General features: G+C 48.1%; 1 protein-coding gene across 1 annotated transcript; it reads right to left on the reverse strand.

Moving 5' to 3' along the window:
* Window positions 1–4,118: 4,118 nt before the first annotated feature.
* LOC146182173 (iris-like) lies at window positions 4,119–15,963 on the reverse strand. The gene is made up of 7 exons (XM_084575907.1): window positions 15,427–15,963; window positions 13,617–13,709; window positions 10,530–10,763; window positions 8,967–9,212; window positions 7,210–7,473; window positions 6,288–6,625; window positions 4,119–4,333 (listed from the first exon to the last, which is right to left on the reverse strand). The coding sequence occupies exons 1-7, from the start codon at window positions 15,756–15,758 to the stop codon at window positions 4,119–4,121; spliced, it is 1,722 nt and encodes a 573-aa protein (XP_084432033.1). The 5' UTR covers window positions 15,759–15,963.
* Between the last annotated feature and the right edge of the window lie 1,191 nt (window positions 15,964–17,154).

Raw genomic sequence — 17,154 nt, forward strand, 5'->3', positions numbered from 1 at the left:
GCATCTGCTTATACGGCCGCCACTATTCGACCTTCGATGCTACCACTCGATGACGTGGTATTTTTTTTAGTCAGATGTCGGTGTATTGCAGAATCACAGGGTAAAGTTTGACGCAGCCACCTGATTGGCTGGCTGGTAGACGTCATCAAACTCACGCTTACTTCACATACCTTCTGACGCCATCGACTTATATCACATGATCTACTACATCTCATGACTTAAGAGTATGCCAATGTCTCAGTGATGTTATCAAACCACTGACGACTTCAACTCGGGAGAAGTCTTTCAATATGTTGGTTCATTTTGATCATTTTTTCCCGCTGTAATCGTTTCAGCGTCCTACAGCATCCTTATTTTAGACAAGAATTACTAAACCGGGCTCACGAGCTCGGCGCGGCGTAGTGGTTGCATCGCTCGGCTGCTGATCTTAGGGGTCGTGGTTTCGAGTCCTGGCGGTGACACATTTTTTTTCTTCTTCTCAAGGGGACGCATTTTGCAGATACAACATAGGCTAGTAAGACTTTCGCTTTAATGATAAATACGAATACAGGCCTTGGCTGCACAAATGGCATAGCACATACCTGTAATCACGAAACGAGAGTTCTTTCTTGTAATCGGGTCACTTGCACGTGGCGTTGTCCTCGAAGTCGCAGTTATCCGAGTGGACCTTGTGGCTCAAATCGGTCCTGTTATTCGTCGAATCTGCAGATTTGAACCGCATTTCGGGGTCGAAAACAGTCATCACCGAAGGAGCACACGCACTGCGTGAGAAATGCTGTGAGCCCTTTCACATCGTTCTCGTATCCAGTCTTCCCTTACACGCAGTTCTCATCAAAGTATGAGCGCATACAAGATGCGTAAATAGCCCATGAGATGGTCCATGGTTATTGATGGCTTTCGCTAGGTCCACATGATTGAAGGTCGTACACAACCCTATGGCGCTATTTTTGACACGGGTGGCTCTAGTTTTGATACACACAAAGTTCTTATCCACCGCTTGAATGCCATCAAAAACTCCAACTACAGCACCTTGAAGGTGTTTTTTTGCCGCTAAGACACACTGTGAGTGAGAGAGGTGTATGGCAGCAGGTTGTCAGCCGTTTCCTGCTTACTCAGTTAAACACGCTGTCAGTAGACGATCCTCTTAGCACGAGAAACTCTCTTGGAGTCTGTGAGTTTTTGTCTTAGAACATGGAAGATGTAGGTTGTTCTTTTGGCGGATGTGGTAGACCTTTACTATTCTATCCCTGATCAAGAACTTTTTGTGTCTGTCGAGAAATTCATTGAACTGAACGGCATCATACCGTTCCAGAATAATGCTGTTATGAACGTCGACAATTTCATGGCCCTATTGAAGTTTTATCTGAATTCTACGTTTATAGGTTTTAACAACCGGTTGTATTTACAGCGCAAGGCTATCTGTATTGGGTCATGTGTCGCTTCCGTGTTATGTAGCATTTTTTCTTGAGTGTATTGATCGGTCCTTGTTTGCAACCTTCGACTCTGGGATAGTTCTAAAGGTTTTTAGATATGTTGACGACTTTTCAGTCATATTGAAGAGACAAGACAACGTGGTTTATAAGGAAACCGGGGCACAAATACTAGATGTTTTTCAAGATTACGGCGAGGGCTTAAAGTTCACGTCGGAAATACCTGTGCATGACTGTTCGCAGTTTTTAGACCTTAATCTTAACACAAAAAGGTGTATGCTGGTGCTATCGGCCAAGAGCTTGTAAGGAACTATTGCCTTATGATTCTGCACACTCCAAGATTATTAAGCGAGCGATCACGATGCAAGCTTTAAAGTGTGCGTTACAGAGCTCCTGTTGTCACTTGATGAAAATGAGCTTCGATAACCAGATAACAAGGCGGGATATCCTGAACCCCTAGCGGTAGCCATTACGACGTTCATCCTTTCGATGGAGCCCACATGCCTTCTCTTATGTATCTTATTCTCGAGGCAAAAATAGAAGTGATAGATGGAGGGCATTTAGAGAAAGAAAGGGTTGCGTCAGTATCTTTTCCAAAAAAAAAAAAATGTTCGACGGTCAAAGCAAACGTAGGAGCAGATATGTGAATGCAAACCTTAGACTGTTGCAGAATATAAAGAGACACAAACGCTTGCAAAAAGTACACTGTGATTGGAAGATTGGATCCAGACCTATTGTTGCCCCTTATATGCATAAGGTGGCACATAATACGAAGAAAGTCGTCAACAAATATGGTGTCAGAATGGTCGTCTTCGCCCCAAAAAAGTTGGCTGGCATGTGCGGACGAGTCATGGGCGATGACAAGGCTGCACTGAAAAGCATGTCAAGCCCTGTGTCAAATGCGCCACAGGGGTTATTTACCGAATCCCCTTAACCCGTGGAAAGGTATACATTGGGCAAATAGGGCTGCAAAACATATGCGCTCTTTAAATAACAATCAGAATTTACATCTACTTGTTCATTGCAAATTGTGCGACAAGACAAAATGTGAACCGAAGTTCAAGGAAATTAGGATTTTAGGCAGGAGCAGGGATGATCTTGCCCGTGAGCTGCTAGAAGCCTCGTATAAAAAAAGACTTGGTTCAAAATGTATTAGTGAGTCATCTCTCTTGCTGTATAGTAGTGAAGGTCGACTGTTAATGTTGTTAGGTAGGGAAGTCCTAAAATGCTATGATGACTTTGTTGCTGACTTTGTGGGAGCATTTGTATGTAGAAGAAGAAGCTTGTATGTATGTGGTGTTCCGAGAAAGAAGGTGGAGTCAGCGCCTGTCCTGTATGTCTATTTGTGCCTATTTGTGAGTCTTTTTATTGCGCTATTAACCTCTCCTTTATGTGAATATGCACCAACTAGTCCAGCAATCAGTTTTAGTTCCATATTGGCGGCGTGCGAAACAGGATGTAATGTGTAAGCGCTTCTCAACGCGACATTTATGTTACCCGGAATGGAGGCTCATATTTAAGAGTTTCAAACTCTGCTAAGAATTTTCGTCGGCTGCCCTTAATGTATGGGTAGAACATTTCCACTCCGCAATCGACTCACGGTGCCTAGAATCCTTATCCCTGATTTATTTTATATTACACTAGATTTTGTGCTGGGCGCTGTGGATTTGGTCTTGGAACGTATTTTTGTTTACTTGGATTATTGCGCTTCGGACGCGATCAAGCCCACGTTCTCAGAATGAATAGTCCAGGGCCCTGACCACTGAGCCATCGCGGTGGGAACACATATGTTTACTACTGTAACTATTTAATTTGTTGAATTTGGTTTGGTTTGGTTTGTGGGGTTTAACGTCTCAAAGCAACTCAGGCTATGAGAGACGCCGCAGTAGGACTCCGGAAATTTCGACCACCTGGGGTTCTTTAACGTGCACTGACATCGCACAGCACACGGGCGCCTTGCTTTTCGCCTCCAACGAAAAGCGGCCGCCGAGGCCGGGATTCGACCCCGCGTCCTTGGGAACAGTAGTCGAGCGCCGTAACTACTGCGCCACCCTGGCGGGGTATAGATGAATTCTATAGTCTTAATGGATTAATGAGAGGGTGGCAGGCATCATAATTAGGCTTAATAATTTGTTGAATTTATCATAGCCATACTTGACAATATTCTTTTAAACGATTATAGTAATTATAACTGAAATGCCTTGGTAACTATTACTGTGTTTTTCGAGATGCTGCAAAAAAAAAACGAATGCATAGAACTTCTCTTGAGTCAATTTAATTATCCTCGTTAGCGTGCTGCCGTCGCGTACAAACTATCATTGTTGAGCGCTGCAGTCGAGTAAACAAGTCGTCCTAAACGAATATCGAAACTCAACGCGAGCCTGTTTTCAATAGCACAATGTGCCAGGTCACAATAATTTATGGGCCCCCGAAGTTTGTCCTCTTGGCAGGGCACTTTTGGCTTCTTCAGTCTCGTGGGCCAACCGACCCAAGCAAGCATGCAACACGAGAACCGCTGCCAAACAGTTCACTGCCCGGCCGCTCACTAAAGCGCGAACAAAGCCGCGCCGTTTGAACAGCCTAAATATCCGAACGACTAAAATCAGTCCTAAAACACGGACGCTTGGACCAGAGTCCCACTTGAAAGGGACAGGCCACCGCGATAATGGCCTCCGTATTTCTGGGTGCCTAGAAGGCTCGCGTGACCGATCCGAAGAGCAGGACGCTGTCGGGGTCCCTGCCGAGCACCAGGAAGAGGTACGGCCGGTCCACCGTGAAGTCGAGGCTCGGCCGTTCAGGGCAGTCGGCGATCGGGGGCAGCACTGGAGTAGACCGGGAGCCCGCTGATCGCAGGCCGGTGTGGAAGACAGCGAAGTGCTTGGCGGCAGACACCTTCAGACGACCTGCGACACTCACACAACAAAAAGTTTTCTCAAACTTAAAGGGCCCCTGAAAAGGTACTTGCTCTAATATTCTACTGGAAGAAAACCATAGCGGTGGTCTTTGTGAGTATTCGAGTCAAAGTTAAAAGCTTTGCGTGAAGCCAAAAAATTGCGTGACAGCTCGAAACCGACTAGGACAACACGTTCCCTCGCGCAAATCCCTAATGACGTCATCGGGGCTTGCTGGGAGCACCCACAAATTCGAAGCTCTCAAGTGACGCGGGCGAAACGGAGCTTGATGGGGCGCTGTCGCGGCTTATTTATTTTTTATTTTATTTTTTTTTTCTTGCGGGGGGGGGGGGGGGGGCGGTCTTCCGCGGTGGCATGCGTTGAGTTCACGTGGGAGAGGTAGGAACGTCATCGTCATCTTCAATCGTCGATATTTTGGGTATTAGTGGCCAAAGCCTTTTGCGTTTCAGAGAGTGCTCATGCATGGGATAACTATTACTCGTCTGCAGGCTTCTGGTTTTAGTATATAGCTTTTCATGAGAGCTTTAAAGCAGTAAAGACATACCATTTCAGTTAGAAGAGTGATATGCCTCAACATCAAATGCGTGGGTTCTTTAGAATTATGCTCTAAAAAATAAGCGCTCGTGTGGATTGCACGAAAAAGCGGTAGATCATTTAAAATTTACTTGTTTCTGTCATGCAGTTTTGGCTTCGGTTTCAACCGCCGAACGACGGATGTGACGTCAGACACGAGTGTCTCGTCTTTTAAGTATGAAAACGCAACGTTCTGAGTAAATTTCACCATCAGTTAAAGCGAGCTTCTTCCATGCCATAAAACCAAGTACATTAAGTGAAACGAAGAATTGTGCTAGAACTCTGATTCAAGTACGAAGGCTTGTGCGTCGGGCTAAAACGATGTTATGAGCGCCACGCACTAAAAGGTGATGCTGCCAAAAGTTCTCGCCTATAGTTTTGAGACACAGGCGGGTTGCCTCATACTCATAGCGTTGGGAAAATCATTACAAGGCAACTGAAGAGGTTTCAGATTTCAACATTAAAGGGTACGAATGTATAAGAAACTTGGGGAGAACGAATGCGAAATCTTATTGTGCTAGCATATGAATTGACGATTTAATCTCCAAATAAAAGAGCGTAGGCGTTAGACTTCTCGCGCTACACCGCACCGGGCACGGGCCTCAAAATGACGTCACGTATAGCGGTGCTACATTTCAAGCAAAGAAATGATTGCTTGACTGGAGAGACCAAACGCCACCGAGTGTATAGCTTTTGAAGAGTTGTTTGTAAGCATCGGTGACGCACGAGAGCATGTGGGCGAAACGCGGCGAAAACCTATTCGGCAACAAGGACGTTATTATGAGTTTCTCTGCACTATTTCGGTCAGAACAGCAGCTTAGGCTTGTTGGTCATTCATCTTCAGGTAACAGCGCGGAAACCATGGACGGGACACAAGAGCAAGAACACACCACGAGCGATAACATAACTTTAGACAACTTATTATGTCATCATGTTAAATGCTAGTGCAAAAGACAAGTTCACATGCTTTACCCACAAACTTCGTGAATTCGGATCGCTGCGCTTCGTCCAAATGTCAAAAAAAAAAAACACTTCAGCTTTTCTTCAACGGCTAACCCTTCAAGAACTTTTGTTTGCCTCTCTGGCGCCGCCTGGGCAGCCAATTCTTCTTGGAAATAAACTCTGAAGAACATCCACTGAAACATCCAGTATTTTCACCTTCCCATATACCTTGGCGCCGACAGGCAGCACTCCGCGAAGACCATCGCTGTTGTTGGTAACCCAATTAATACTCGAAGGCCTACAGCAGTTAGGGTTACCAACGTGTCTGAGACTGTGGCTGATGGTGCAGAGTGTTCTGTGTCCTTCCAATACTTAGCCAGTCTTTTGTGTGATTATAGTTCGGTTTTGTTTTGTCATAGATTTCCTAAACTAGGCCCAGTGCCCGTACCTTCTCCGCTGACGATGTCGCCCATGTCGGACAAGTCGGCCGCTTCGCCGAACGCGTCTGGCGCGCCCATGGCGGGCATGAGGCGCGCCAAGTCGATGGTGCAATGGAGCTTGAGTCTGGGCAAGGTTACGTCGACGGGACCCTGATGCTCGAGTCGCGCCAGACAGTCCAGGATCTTCTCCCTGGAGAGATTGCGCTCGAGCGAAGGCAAGCCATCGGGCTCGCCCGGCTTTGTGGGGTCCGGTAAGAAGACGAGCATAGACTCGACCAGCGGCGACTCGAGCAGGACCTCAAGCACTGTCGCCCTGATGTCGGCGCACCTGCATGGGGTACAAGCCGTTCATATACACGCCTAGTGCAATACATGAAGAGATGGCATCACACAGAAATTTTCATTAAGAAACGCAAAGTCCCATCTCCTTACATTGGCAGCTTTTGAAGGCATTGCTTCCACCTTGAGTGGAATAACACTGTCGTTGAGCGGAAATTTTTCATTGTTCGAGAATTATACTTTCCGAGCGCCCATATTGCGTTTCAGGCCGTATCTAGCATTGTCATTGCCAGCGCGTGTATTGTATTATCATTTAGACCATACATTGCACGTGGAAGTTGCTTTCCTCGCATACGAATAGATCTTCGGAATTACAAAACTTAATACTTGAGTGCCAAATGATAAGCTCGCTACCACAGCTGTTACGCGTAACTTGCAATGTACCAGGAATTACAATGTACTACGCTCGGCAAAAGGTCACACTGCACACAAGAAATTTTTTCGGTCACCTATGAAGGCTATAAGGACCAAGTACGCAGCATGTAAACCTATCGCACCCACTGCAGGCTTGTGCGCTTAATGCCCCAGAGAGAGAACGAGAGCGACCATGTCAGCGCCGTATGCAGTGTATACCTTGTCCAGCGGTAGGGCGCTCCCAGCCGACGCATAGTGCGCACGAGCCTGGTCGTGCCGGAGGCCTCTCGGAAAGCTCCACGGGACGCCCGGAAAGGGGCAGGCAGGTGAGTCTCGAGCAGGGCGAGGCTGGCGAACACGAGCAGCGAGAGGGGTCCCACGCAGTCCGCGGTGAACGCGGGACTGTCGAGGGCGAAGCCGGACAGAGCCCGGAAGAGGCCGTCAATGGACTGGCGGCACTCCTCGGAGTACGAGGCGAAGTCCCTGCAAACAACGAAATATAAACTAAAATTTAAACACGATGGCTTTATAGGTCCCGTGCTCCAGGACATCTGGCAACGATGTCGGCGTTACGAGCGAGAAATAACGAACATGCCCTTGGCGGATGGCAGTTGTGGCATGGCCAGGTGGTCCCTGATTGGCCAGCGGGTTGTGTAACGTCACGAGACACTACGTCACACGTTACGTCATGTGAGATGTCAGATTTCGGGTGGCTACATAGTGACGGCAATGTGAGATAGTAATCGAACCCACCCTGGATTCCAAGTTAGGTGCACGTTACACTTAGACAAAGCGGACACGTTCATATACGGCTTGATTAACCAAGGCTTTTTTCGGGTGGAATTTCACGTAATGTGGCCGCTTGTGACTGTGGGCTAATTAGTAAGCAGAGACTCAAATTAAGTCATTAGTAACTAGGCCACGAGTATCAAGGTGCATCTACGCGAACGAGTATCCGCCAGAGGAGCCGATAGAATGGAGTCATTCGCACCAGCGAACCTTTCGCTGGCGTCTCCGAGCGCGCATGACCAGCTTCATGCGCGCTTTTTGATTTCTTTTTCTTTCGGTCATTATCCTATTAAAGGCGAGGCTTCTGAAGCAGCTAAGGAGGGGAAGGTGGGGATGGTGGCTGTTCCTGGCCCTACGGGGCTGGGACTGGTAGGTCAACGCCGCTTGTGGCGGGGACTGGCCTGCCACCGAATTTTTATCTGTTGTAGGCCGTCATTCCACCCGCCACCGCTTAGGTGGTGGACGACGACTGTCGCGGCGCGCGTCTTTCTCTCCCTCTTCTTTTTCTTTCTTTACTTTTTCTTTTCTTTCCGCACGAGGCAGCGGGGGTGGCTGAGCTACAGAGCCAGTAGCAGGCCTGTGCGTTTTCTTTTGCTTCCTCCTACACAACAACCGTATAGCTAAGTGGTGGTCATACCGCTCACTAAGTGCTGGCAACCGGAAGAATTCGCAACTGCTGAGGCCCCGTTTCGATTACTGTAAAATGTAAGACGCGCGGAGCGCCATACTAGCGCCTCAGATAGACTAAATTGATCCGTTCACTACGTACGGTATAACCTGGTAGTGCATGTACAGGGTGATTCACTTCTAGCTATAACATGGTCACTGCTTTCAAAGCAGCATTGCGTCGGATGCAGGCGCTTATCGAAACAAATCGACATATGTACAGTGGAACGCGAAGGTGATGCTTCGCATGGCCTGCCGCCTCGTTTTGTGAAATGGCCTGGTCGGACGCAATGATGCTTTGAAAGCAGTGGCCGTGTTATAGCTAGAAGTGGATCACCCTGTACATGCATTTTCGGGTATAAATACTACACGCCACGACGAGAAGGCTGCAGGCCTAGTTGGTGTACATTTCCCTGAACGAAGTTATCGCTACGTAAGAGACATGGAAAAGAGGAAGATAAGTCAAGGCGTTGCTTTTTTTTTTTTTTTTTTCATCCTCCGCCTTAAAAGAGGAGTCTTACCTGGAGTGTATCTGCGGCGACAGCATGACCAGCGGCCGGTGGTAGCGGTCCGAGAGACTGACCCTGGCGTCGTGGTATAGCGCCAGGTAGCCCGTCATGGCACCCGCCGCTCCCAGCTTCTGCCGAGGCCGATGGAAGTCGCTGCAGAAGAGCCGGCACGCGTGCAGCCCGAACGTCTCCAAGCATGACCCGCGCCGAAAGCTGAGGGCGCCGCCGCAGCAGGTCGTGTCAGCGATGGCGTCTCTGCTACATCACGCGAACGTTACGACGTTTGCATAATTAGGTGCTACATATCTACATAATTGGGTACTACATATAGGTACTACATATGTACTAACAACTGCAGAAAAACCACGTTCAAACTTCAGAGATTGGAAACAGACAACTAAAACATGCACTATCAAGGGATCTGATGCCATTCCGTTGGCCTGTTAGGAAAGTATTCTCTTAAGGGTGGTCTCACCATGGCGTCTGAGTATCAAAGCTCTATTTTTAATATATATAGTTGCATACAACTAAAGTCTGCAATAACCGGCACACACAATCCCACTGCCACAGAAAGTGCTTTTTCCGGTTACTCAAATAAAAAGCTAACCGTCAGAGCAAATTAGAAGAGGAGGAATTTCAATGTATCTGGCTTGTTTGCTAGTCAAGCATTAATAATTGATCCTCTTTACTCTTCGGAGTAATACACACGCCGCGTTATCATTGCCCATAGCAGCTGTTGTATATTTTTTTTAAAGTTGGAAAAAGTCTATATGCGACTTACGTCAATTGCGCGTTTGATATACACATTATATTTCCTCGTTCTTTGCAAATCCTTCGCGCCATTGAGTTTACTGTCTTCAGCTGGTCAAAAACAAAGTGGCGTTTCTTTGTTAAGTGTGATCTCCTCTGAAACAGTGAGTGTCCACTGAACAGAACGATGCTTGAGATCGTCATAAAAGCTGCGCCCTAGTCGATATCTGAGGTTTAAACTTGACCGCATTTATGAAGGGATCCCAGTCTGTAACTAAGCGAAGACAGTGTCTATCCATTGTTACTCCCATTCGGTATCGGAAACAAAGCGGCTTGCGTTGAAGTGGTATTCAGGCCGCATTCAGGACTTTATGAACCGTAGCGTAATTCAGAAGTGCAGGTCTGTTTGTTACTAAATTACTTCCTTAGCATAAAGAAAAAACAATGGGTATACTAAGGTAGAGGAGCCCGAAGGCAACCGCCGAACTACAGCTGAAATTTTATCAAGAAATCGTTCGAGACATACAAGATAATATTGCTTCTGCGAGCGTATCAAAAAGAAAGTATAGGAGGGGAAACGCAGTGTGGAAAAGATATTGTTTTTTTTTATCATGTTTTTATTTCAGAACACATTACACGATTCCTGCGGGGAGAGGCTATAAAGCGGACTTGGATGTCTCCTGACAAGGCCTAATCTCCACATTACACATCTTAACAATCTTAAGAGTTACCATTAAGAGTTTCTTCCTGTATACTGCACTATCGTAATTTCGTCTTCTGGATACTACCAATGTAAACATGCACGCCGTAGTGATTGTGATCTACCTGGGTAGACTGGCCTCGTCGGGAAAACCAAGTAGGCGTCCCACTTGGCGCCTGGTGTCTCCCGCGGCACCGTGGTGGATCATGACCAGGATGCAGGCAGCGTAGTGCGGAGAGAGCAGCACGTTTCCCCGTTCCCCTCCGCGACGCAGGGCGATGCACAGGTCCAGGGGCAGCTGCAGCAGAGGCCCCCACAGCTCGGGAGGCAGCGAGAACGGAGACGCCGACGGAGACAGCCTGCGCCACCACGCACACTATTCTCCACTGGGGCCAGAAGACGTCATTGCCTTCTGACGTGATGGGAGCGTTAAGAACGCTTACGTTGAAACTACTGGTCGCAACTCGTCATAACATTTGTTTTAAAGATGATTTGTTTTTTAAAGAAGATTTGTTTTAAAGATGTTTTAAAGATGACCAGTTACGAGGAAGTGACAAAATTTTACCGCCTAGCTCGACGGACAATGCCGCCGCCTCACCCGGCACTTAGTCGGGAGGAGGCGGTCATCCTAAGGCAAATGCAAACCGGGTCACTCCTAGCCCCGGCAATCCTACACGTCCTCCACCCAGACATCTACACGAGTGATATGTGCAGTGCATGTCAAGTGGGTCCGGCGGACCAATGGCACATCATGTGGGACTGTGCCAGGTTCCCGACCGAAGCTGCATCCAGGACATACCCGCCGGAACTTCAAGGTGCTGTGCAGAATACAGACAAGGACATGCAACTATGGGCCGTCCAGCAGGCCCGGGGTGCGCTCGAAAAGCACAAGCCTCACACCCACCACAAACGGGTCAAATGAGGTAGTGCAGAGTAGGGCTTAACCCCGGGTAGACGCTTGGCCAGCGTCACGACGCGTTAACCCGTCGTTTGCCGGCTCCCTAATAAAGTTATACATACATACATACATATATAATACTTCCAAATGTAGTCCAAGCGTAGATACCGATGTGTTTATTACTTGTAAAAGTGGAAACTCACAATAACTGGCGCCTGTATTTCAATCTATTTCGTACTCACATGTCTTTATTACACTAATAAGGCTTGTATATAGATGCTTTCCGGTTATTTTTTTTTTTATTACTGATTCCTGCTACCATGTGAACTGCTGGCCGTTGTCAAGCCTTTTTTTTTTTTTATGCTGGAATAGAAGTGAATTGAATTGACTTTTCAGTGCCTTTTACTCGTATTATTTATGCCGCACCTAACAAACTCGTGAAGAACGTTGGTATGGCATTGCCTTATCAAGATTTTCTCGCTCAACATAGATACAGTAAGCAGCACACTGCCGGCCGGAAATATGAGGCAGGAAAATCGCGCCCACTTTCGAACGTCTAGCTAAATTGCTCTACTTCCTGATGGGTGTTTGCCGTAGATGCATTGCCTGGATGTCTGACTCACAAGTACTCTATCGCGAGGAGCTGTGAGGTGCAGCGCTGGCAGCCTCCTTGCTGTCAGGATACCCGGATTTGTAAACATTCGTCGCAACCGCTAGTTCGTCGCAACTGCTAGTTCGTCGCAACCGCTAGTTCGTCGCAGCCGCCTTGAACGCAACACGTTTAAGAAACAAATTTTAACAGCAAGGCTTCCTGGCGGTATACGCACTGATAGCCATGGATGCTACGATCTAAAAGAAAAAAATCCTCCTAGGCACCTTCTCATTAGGCGAGCAAGATGTCAAAAACGCATCATCTCTGGAGGGTTCCAAATTAATTTCTCAGCCGCTTCCTTCGAGCTAGTTCCAAGTTGAGAGTTGTCCAGGTTGAACATGTGAACAGGTAGCCACTCTTTTCGAAACCACATTGCACCCGATAGGGCCGCATATTGAATATAATTGGTGCAGGCACAGAGGGACCTGGAGGTAATGCTTGTATTGGCCTGCCATTTTGCTTCGAAGATCAGCCCGGTCGGGCATACGCTATGGCGTTAGAAGAGAGCTACCACCTGCTTGCGTGTTACCCGTAAGGGTGGACTACACTGTATATAAAACCACAGCCGTTCGATGAAATGCTCTGCTGCTTGCACAGTGAACGGTTGGTGTTGTCTTTTTTTTTCGAAGCTGTTCATCATCATCATCATCAGCCTGACTATACCCACTCCAGGGCCAAGGCCTCTCCCATATTTCTCCACTTAACCCGGTTCTGTGCTAGCTGCATCCACTTGACCCCTGCGAACTTCTTAACCTCATCCGCCCACCTAACTTTCTGCCGCCCCCTGTTACGCTTTCCTTCCCTTGGAAGCCTGGAAGCTGTTAGCAAGATATAAAAGAACTCTCTTGAACGGTGGACAAGAAAGTCACGAATCAGCTGGCTCTGTTTGCAACAGGTCACGGCAAGAAGTGCTATAAATTCTATATTTCCTGACAGTCACCGCAAGAAGCGATATAGATAATTTTTACGTTTTGTGAGCAATCCAATCAGCTGCAGTGCGTTATAATGCACTGAGACGTGATGCACGCTCATCATCATCATCATCAGCCTGATTATTCCCACTGCAAGGCGAAGGCCTCTCCCATATTCCTCTAATTAACCCGGTTCTGTGATAGCTGCATCCACTTGACCCCTGCGAACTTCTTAACCTCATCCGCCCACCTAACTTTCTGCCGCCCCCTACTACGGTTTACTTCCCTTGGAATCCAGTTTGTTACCCTAAGCGACCATCGGTTATCCTCTCTTCGCACTACATGTCTTGCCCATGCCCATTACGTCTTCCTAATTTCCACTAGAATGTCGGTAACTTGAGTTATTTCTCTGAGCCACTCTGCACGCTTCCTATCTCTTAATGTTACCCCTACCATTTTTTGTTCCATAGCCCTCTGGGCTGTCCTCAACTTAAGTAAGATGCACGTTATATTTTTTTAATCACATGACTCGCTTAGGCTACGTTTTCCGCAAAATATTGGTGACAATGTAGCCCACTTCAGTTCTGCAATTCACGTTGCAACTTACAAGTTTCCTTTCAGTAGCAAGTTACACCAACTAGCTTTCAGTTTCAGGGCTCGTCGCTGGCATGCACATTTTCTACCTTTATATAAATGAATCGCACAGCAGCAGGATAAGCGAGCAAACTGAACATGGGGACCAAATAGGCACCTCATACTGAGCAGTCCACTCCATCCCATGGGTCGGTAGATGATCGGAACCCTCGAGGATTGCGCGTCGAGTGTCGTTGAATGACGGCTCGACCTGCAGTCGCAGAGAAGGACGTCGTATGAGAGTTGATAAAGCAATGCGACTCTCGCAAAACTACGCACCCCGAAGGATTCATTGGTATCGCGGTGATAGCGCTAACTCGTCTTAACAGTAATGTCCATCTTATCTCAGAAGGACGCCGTCCTCGAGGAGGGCGCGAAAGTCTTTGTTCTGACACTCACACCTCTCAGCCTGGAGTGCCGGAGAACTCGTCTCGTTAAATCTCGTTCGGTGCCCAAATGATCCCGTTTCGGCTGCCGGATGAAGGGAAATCAATGCCCGGATGTCGGCCCTCGGTTTTGACTCGACGTCCCCTCAAAGTCACTGACAAAGGGAGCTAAAAGCATTTCATGATTTAAAAACAACCCTGACGATCTGTGCTTAAAAGCAGCCGTAAAACTCCACATGGCCCAACCAAAGACAGAATCGGTACCGCATCTTGCTTACGGCAGAGGTCATTGTTGGATATATAGATATACCAGCCGACCTGTGACGCCAAGTGCTGTGGCGCTCTTGGTCGCCAACGAGACCACAAGCTGGCAGTATAGAGTGCAAATAACTCTGAAGTGGTTTTGGGATTTCACTGCGCCGCGATAGAGTCGTTTACAAAAACCAAGTACCGTCTGTTGCAGAAGTTTGCGGCCCAACGCGCCGGGCAGAGGAGCAGTATCGCTCCCGAGAGGCGGCGCTGCGCCCGCCGGCGCTGCCTGCTGACGCAGCTATAAAGAGTGAGGAGACTTGTTCTCTTCCCCTCATCCCGCGGCTGAGAGCAAAGATGTGCGATATCAACCGCTGGATGAGGGGAAGAGAACAAGCCTCCTCACTCTTTATAGCTACGTCACCAGGCAGCGCCGGCGGGCGCAGCGCCGCCTCTCGGGAGCGACACTGCTCCTCTGCCCGGCGCGTTGGGCCGCAAACTTCTGCAACAGACGGTACGTCTTTACTAGCATGTATGAGTATATAAAACGATGCTTCAAAGCCGACGTATTCGTAAATCATCACAGTATGTACTACATGATGCCGGAACTGCTCCCGAGCAAAGGTATGGGAGCATGACCTGGGAAACAGATGCAATGAGTGTGGCATAAAAAAAAGCACATGGTGTGATTTCGAAATTGATAACTTCTTTGAAGCATCGCTGGGGAAATGCGCTGTGGTACGCTGAAAACTTCCAGGCCGTCGGGAGTTTCACTAAATTTCAAGCTTCGCCTATGCACAGACATCCTCCTGCATGGGCTGCATTTGCCCGCTGCTGCAGCCACTGAAACTAAACAGCGTAGACACAGCTGCATTCATCAACAGACACAAGCATGCCGTACACTGTAGAAAACAACAATGCAGACAATAGGCCCGGCCACCTGCACGAGAGCCCCACTCTGTAAATCCGGTGCTCACCTACGTAGCTTCTTCGAGAGCACCGCGGAAAGCGAAATAAAGGAAACACAGTGCGACAAGTATCAGTCCGACCAACTGTCATGATGTTCGCGCCGCTATGATCGAAGCGTCGAAGAACAGCAAGAATGTGCAGACATCAACCTTGAGTGAGGAAAATGCATTAAAGAGCCTTAATTTTTATATGTTCTTAAGCATTCGAATGTACTGCAGCATACCTACCAGGCTGGGACCCGCCAGTGGACGGCAAATCGCAGAGTATACAAGCGACCACAGCGTGTAATCTCATGCATCAAACACGCGTGTGATAGCTGCTTACCTCCTCCGGTATAATCTCGTCCCAAATTCCAATGATTGGCTTCGCGACGTATGCGTTAGCGTAGTAGCGCCTGAAGTCGCCCCCATGGAGCTCTCCGAGGAAGAGGGCGAGGACGAGTCCCTGCTTTGGCTCCGACGCTGCCGCACCTTCTGCAGCTGTCTGTCGCTAGGCGACGACTGCTGGTGGTTCTCCTGGAGGTCTTGCTGTTGCGGCTGCTGGAGTTCCTGGTCCTCACTGCTGTCCTGTCGTCGCTGCTGATCATTCTGTGCTTGTGGCTGCTCTCGTTGATTGGACGGTGGACCATCGTCATTGGACTGACCCGAAGCATCCATTTCCGATGCCCTCAGTGGTGACGAGTAACTGCTACGGGTTTGGTGCTAATGTCTCGTCTGCTGACTATGGGGCCGTACGAAGACGCAAGCAAGTCTGCGAAGCTCTAGAAAGATAAATGAAGGAAAATGTTCGTTTCGGCCGACGCTGACGTGGTGATCAAAGGAGCAAGCGTGGGTGCTACTGCGGCCAGTGCAGCCGTCGCGTGCATTCGCGAGCGGCAATAGAAGTGATGATGATAATACGTTGTCGTTTCAAATGACGCGTTCGTACTCGTCAGACACTTCCGGTGAGGGCTTAAAGCCCCGAATTCAGCATCTGGTATTCCAGCCAAATTTCAAAGCTTTGCGCGGAGCCCACAACTTACGAATATTTTTTTAAATAGTGCTCATGGTGTCCGCTCGCAACCGATAAGGACGACACATACTCGCGCGTAAACCTCCGTGATGACGTCATCGGGGCTTTCAGGGTGCGCCCGCTCATTGGACGTTCCCAAGTGACGTGAGCGTAACGGGGCGTTGCGGAGCGACGTCGGGACTTGTTCTCTTCAGTTTTTCTTGCCCGCCGGCGTGCGCTGAATTGAGGGAGGGAGGAAGGGAGGGAGAAAGGGAGGGAGGTGTTATCATTTTCAGTCGCCGATATCATCTGTGCTAACGAACCTATCGTATACCTCTGCCACGCGGGCACTTCAGATCGCGATCATTAACGGTCGTGATTGAAATTTCAAAAGCGGTTGAGATGGACCATGCTACACGTACCCACTCGATTCCGATCGACAAGTTAAATCGCTACACGAAAGATGGCTCTGCGCGCACGATGAACACCGCGATTTATTTGTGATATATCCAAAACTACACGCTTGTTTCAACAACCTTTTTTCTCTTTTTTATGACCACAGCTTAAGCAGACGAGCCGTTGTGTTATTAATTGCACACGCAGGCAGGACATCAGGCGACTAGCACACACGGAAACTGGCAAGCGTGGTCGAGCCCGCACATTTGTTTACCTCTGCCAAACCATGCACGTGGTGTTAAAAATTTTGAGCATGGCTTTGCGGTTTAAATCGCATGATTTAACGGCAAACTTATTTATTTTAAAATTGCATGTTATATAATGAATCTTTCGAGTAGTCTTTACTTTTAGTTGATACGTCTCATGAATGTCTGCGAACGAGTGTGGCAAAGACAGCTTGACCTCGGTCGAAGCAGTAGAGCAGGACCGAGGGCGATTGCGAAACCGACATAGCCACTATCGAAAGTGCCCGTGTGACAGGGGTATTAAAGAAATTTGAGTTATCGAGGGGATAGATGGGATACCCATTGCTCGTACCCGTTTTCTAGTTTTAGTAAATAGCTTTATGGGCTCTTTGAGAGTTTTAAGGTGGCGCATGATTTTAAG

This window comes from Amblyomma maculatum, chromosome 8, assembly GCF_055883805.1.
Source record: "Amblyomma maculatum isolate TAMU_Amacu chromosome 8, ASM5588380v1, whole genome shotgun sequence".
Lineage (NCBI taxonomy): Eukaryota > Metazoa > Arthropoda > Arachnida > Ixodida > Ixodidae > Amblyomma > Amblyomma maculatum.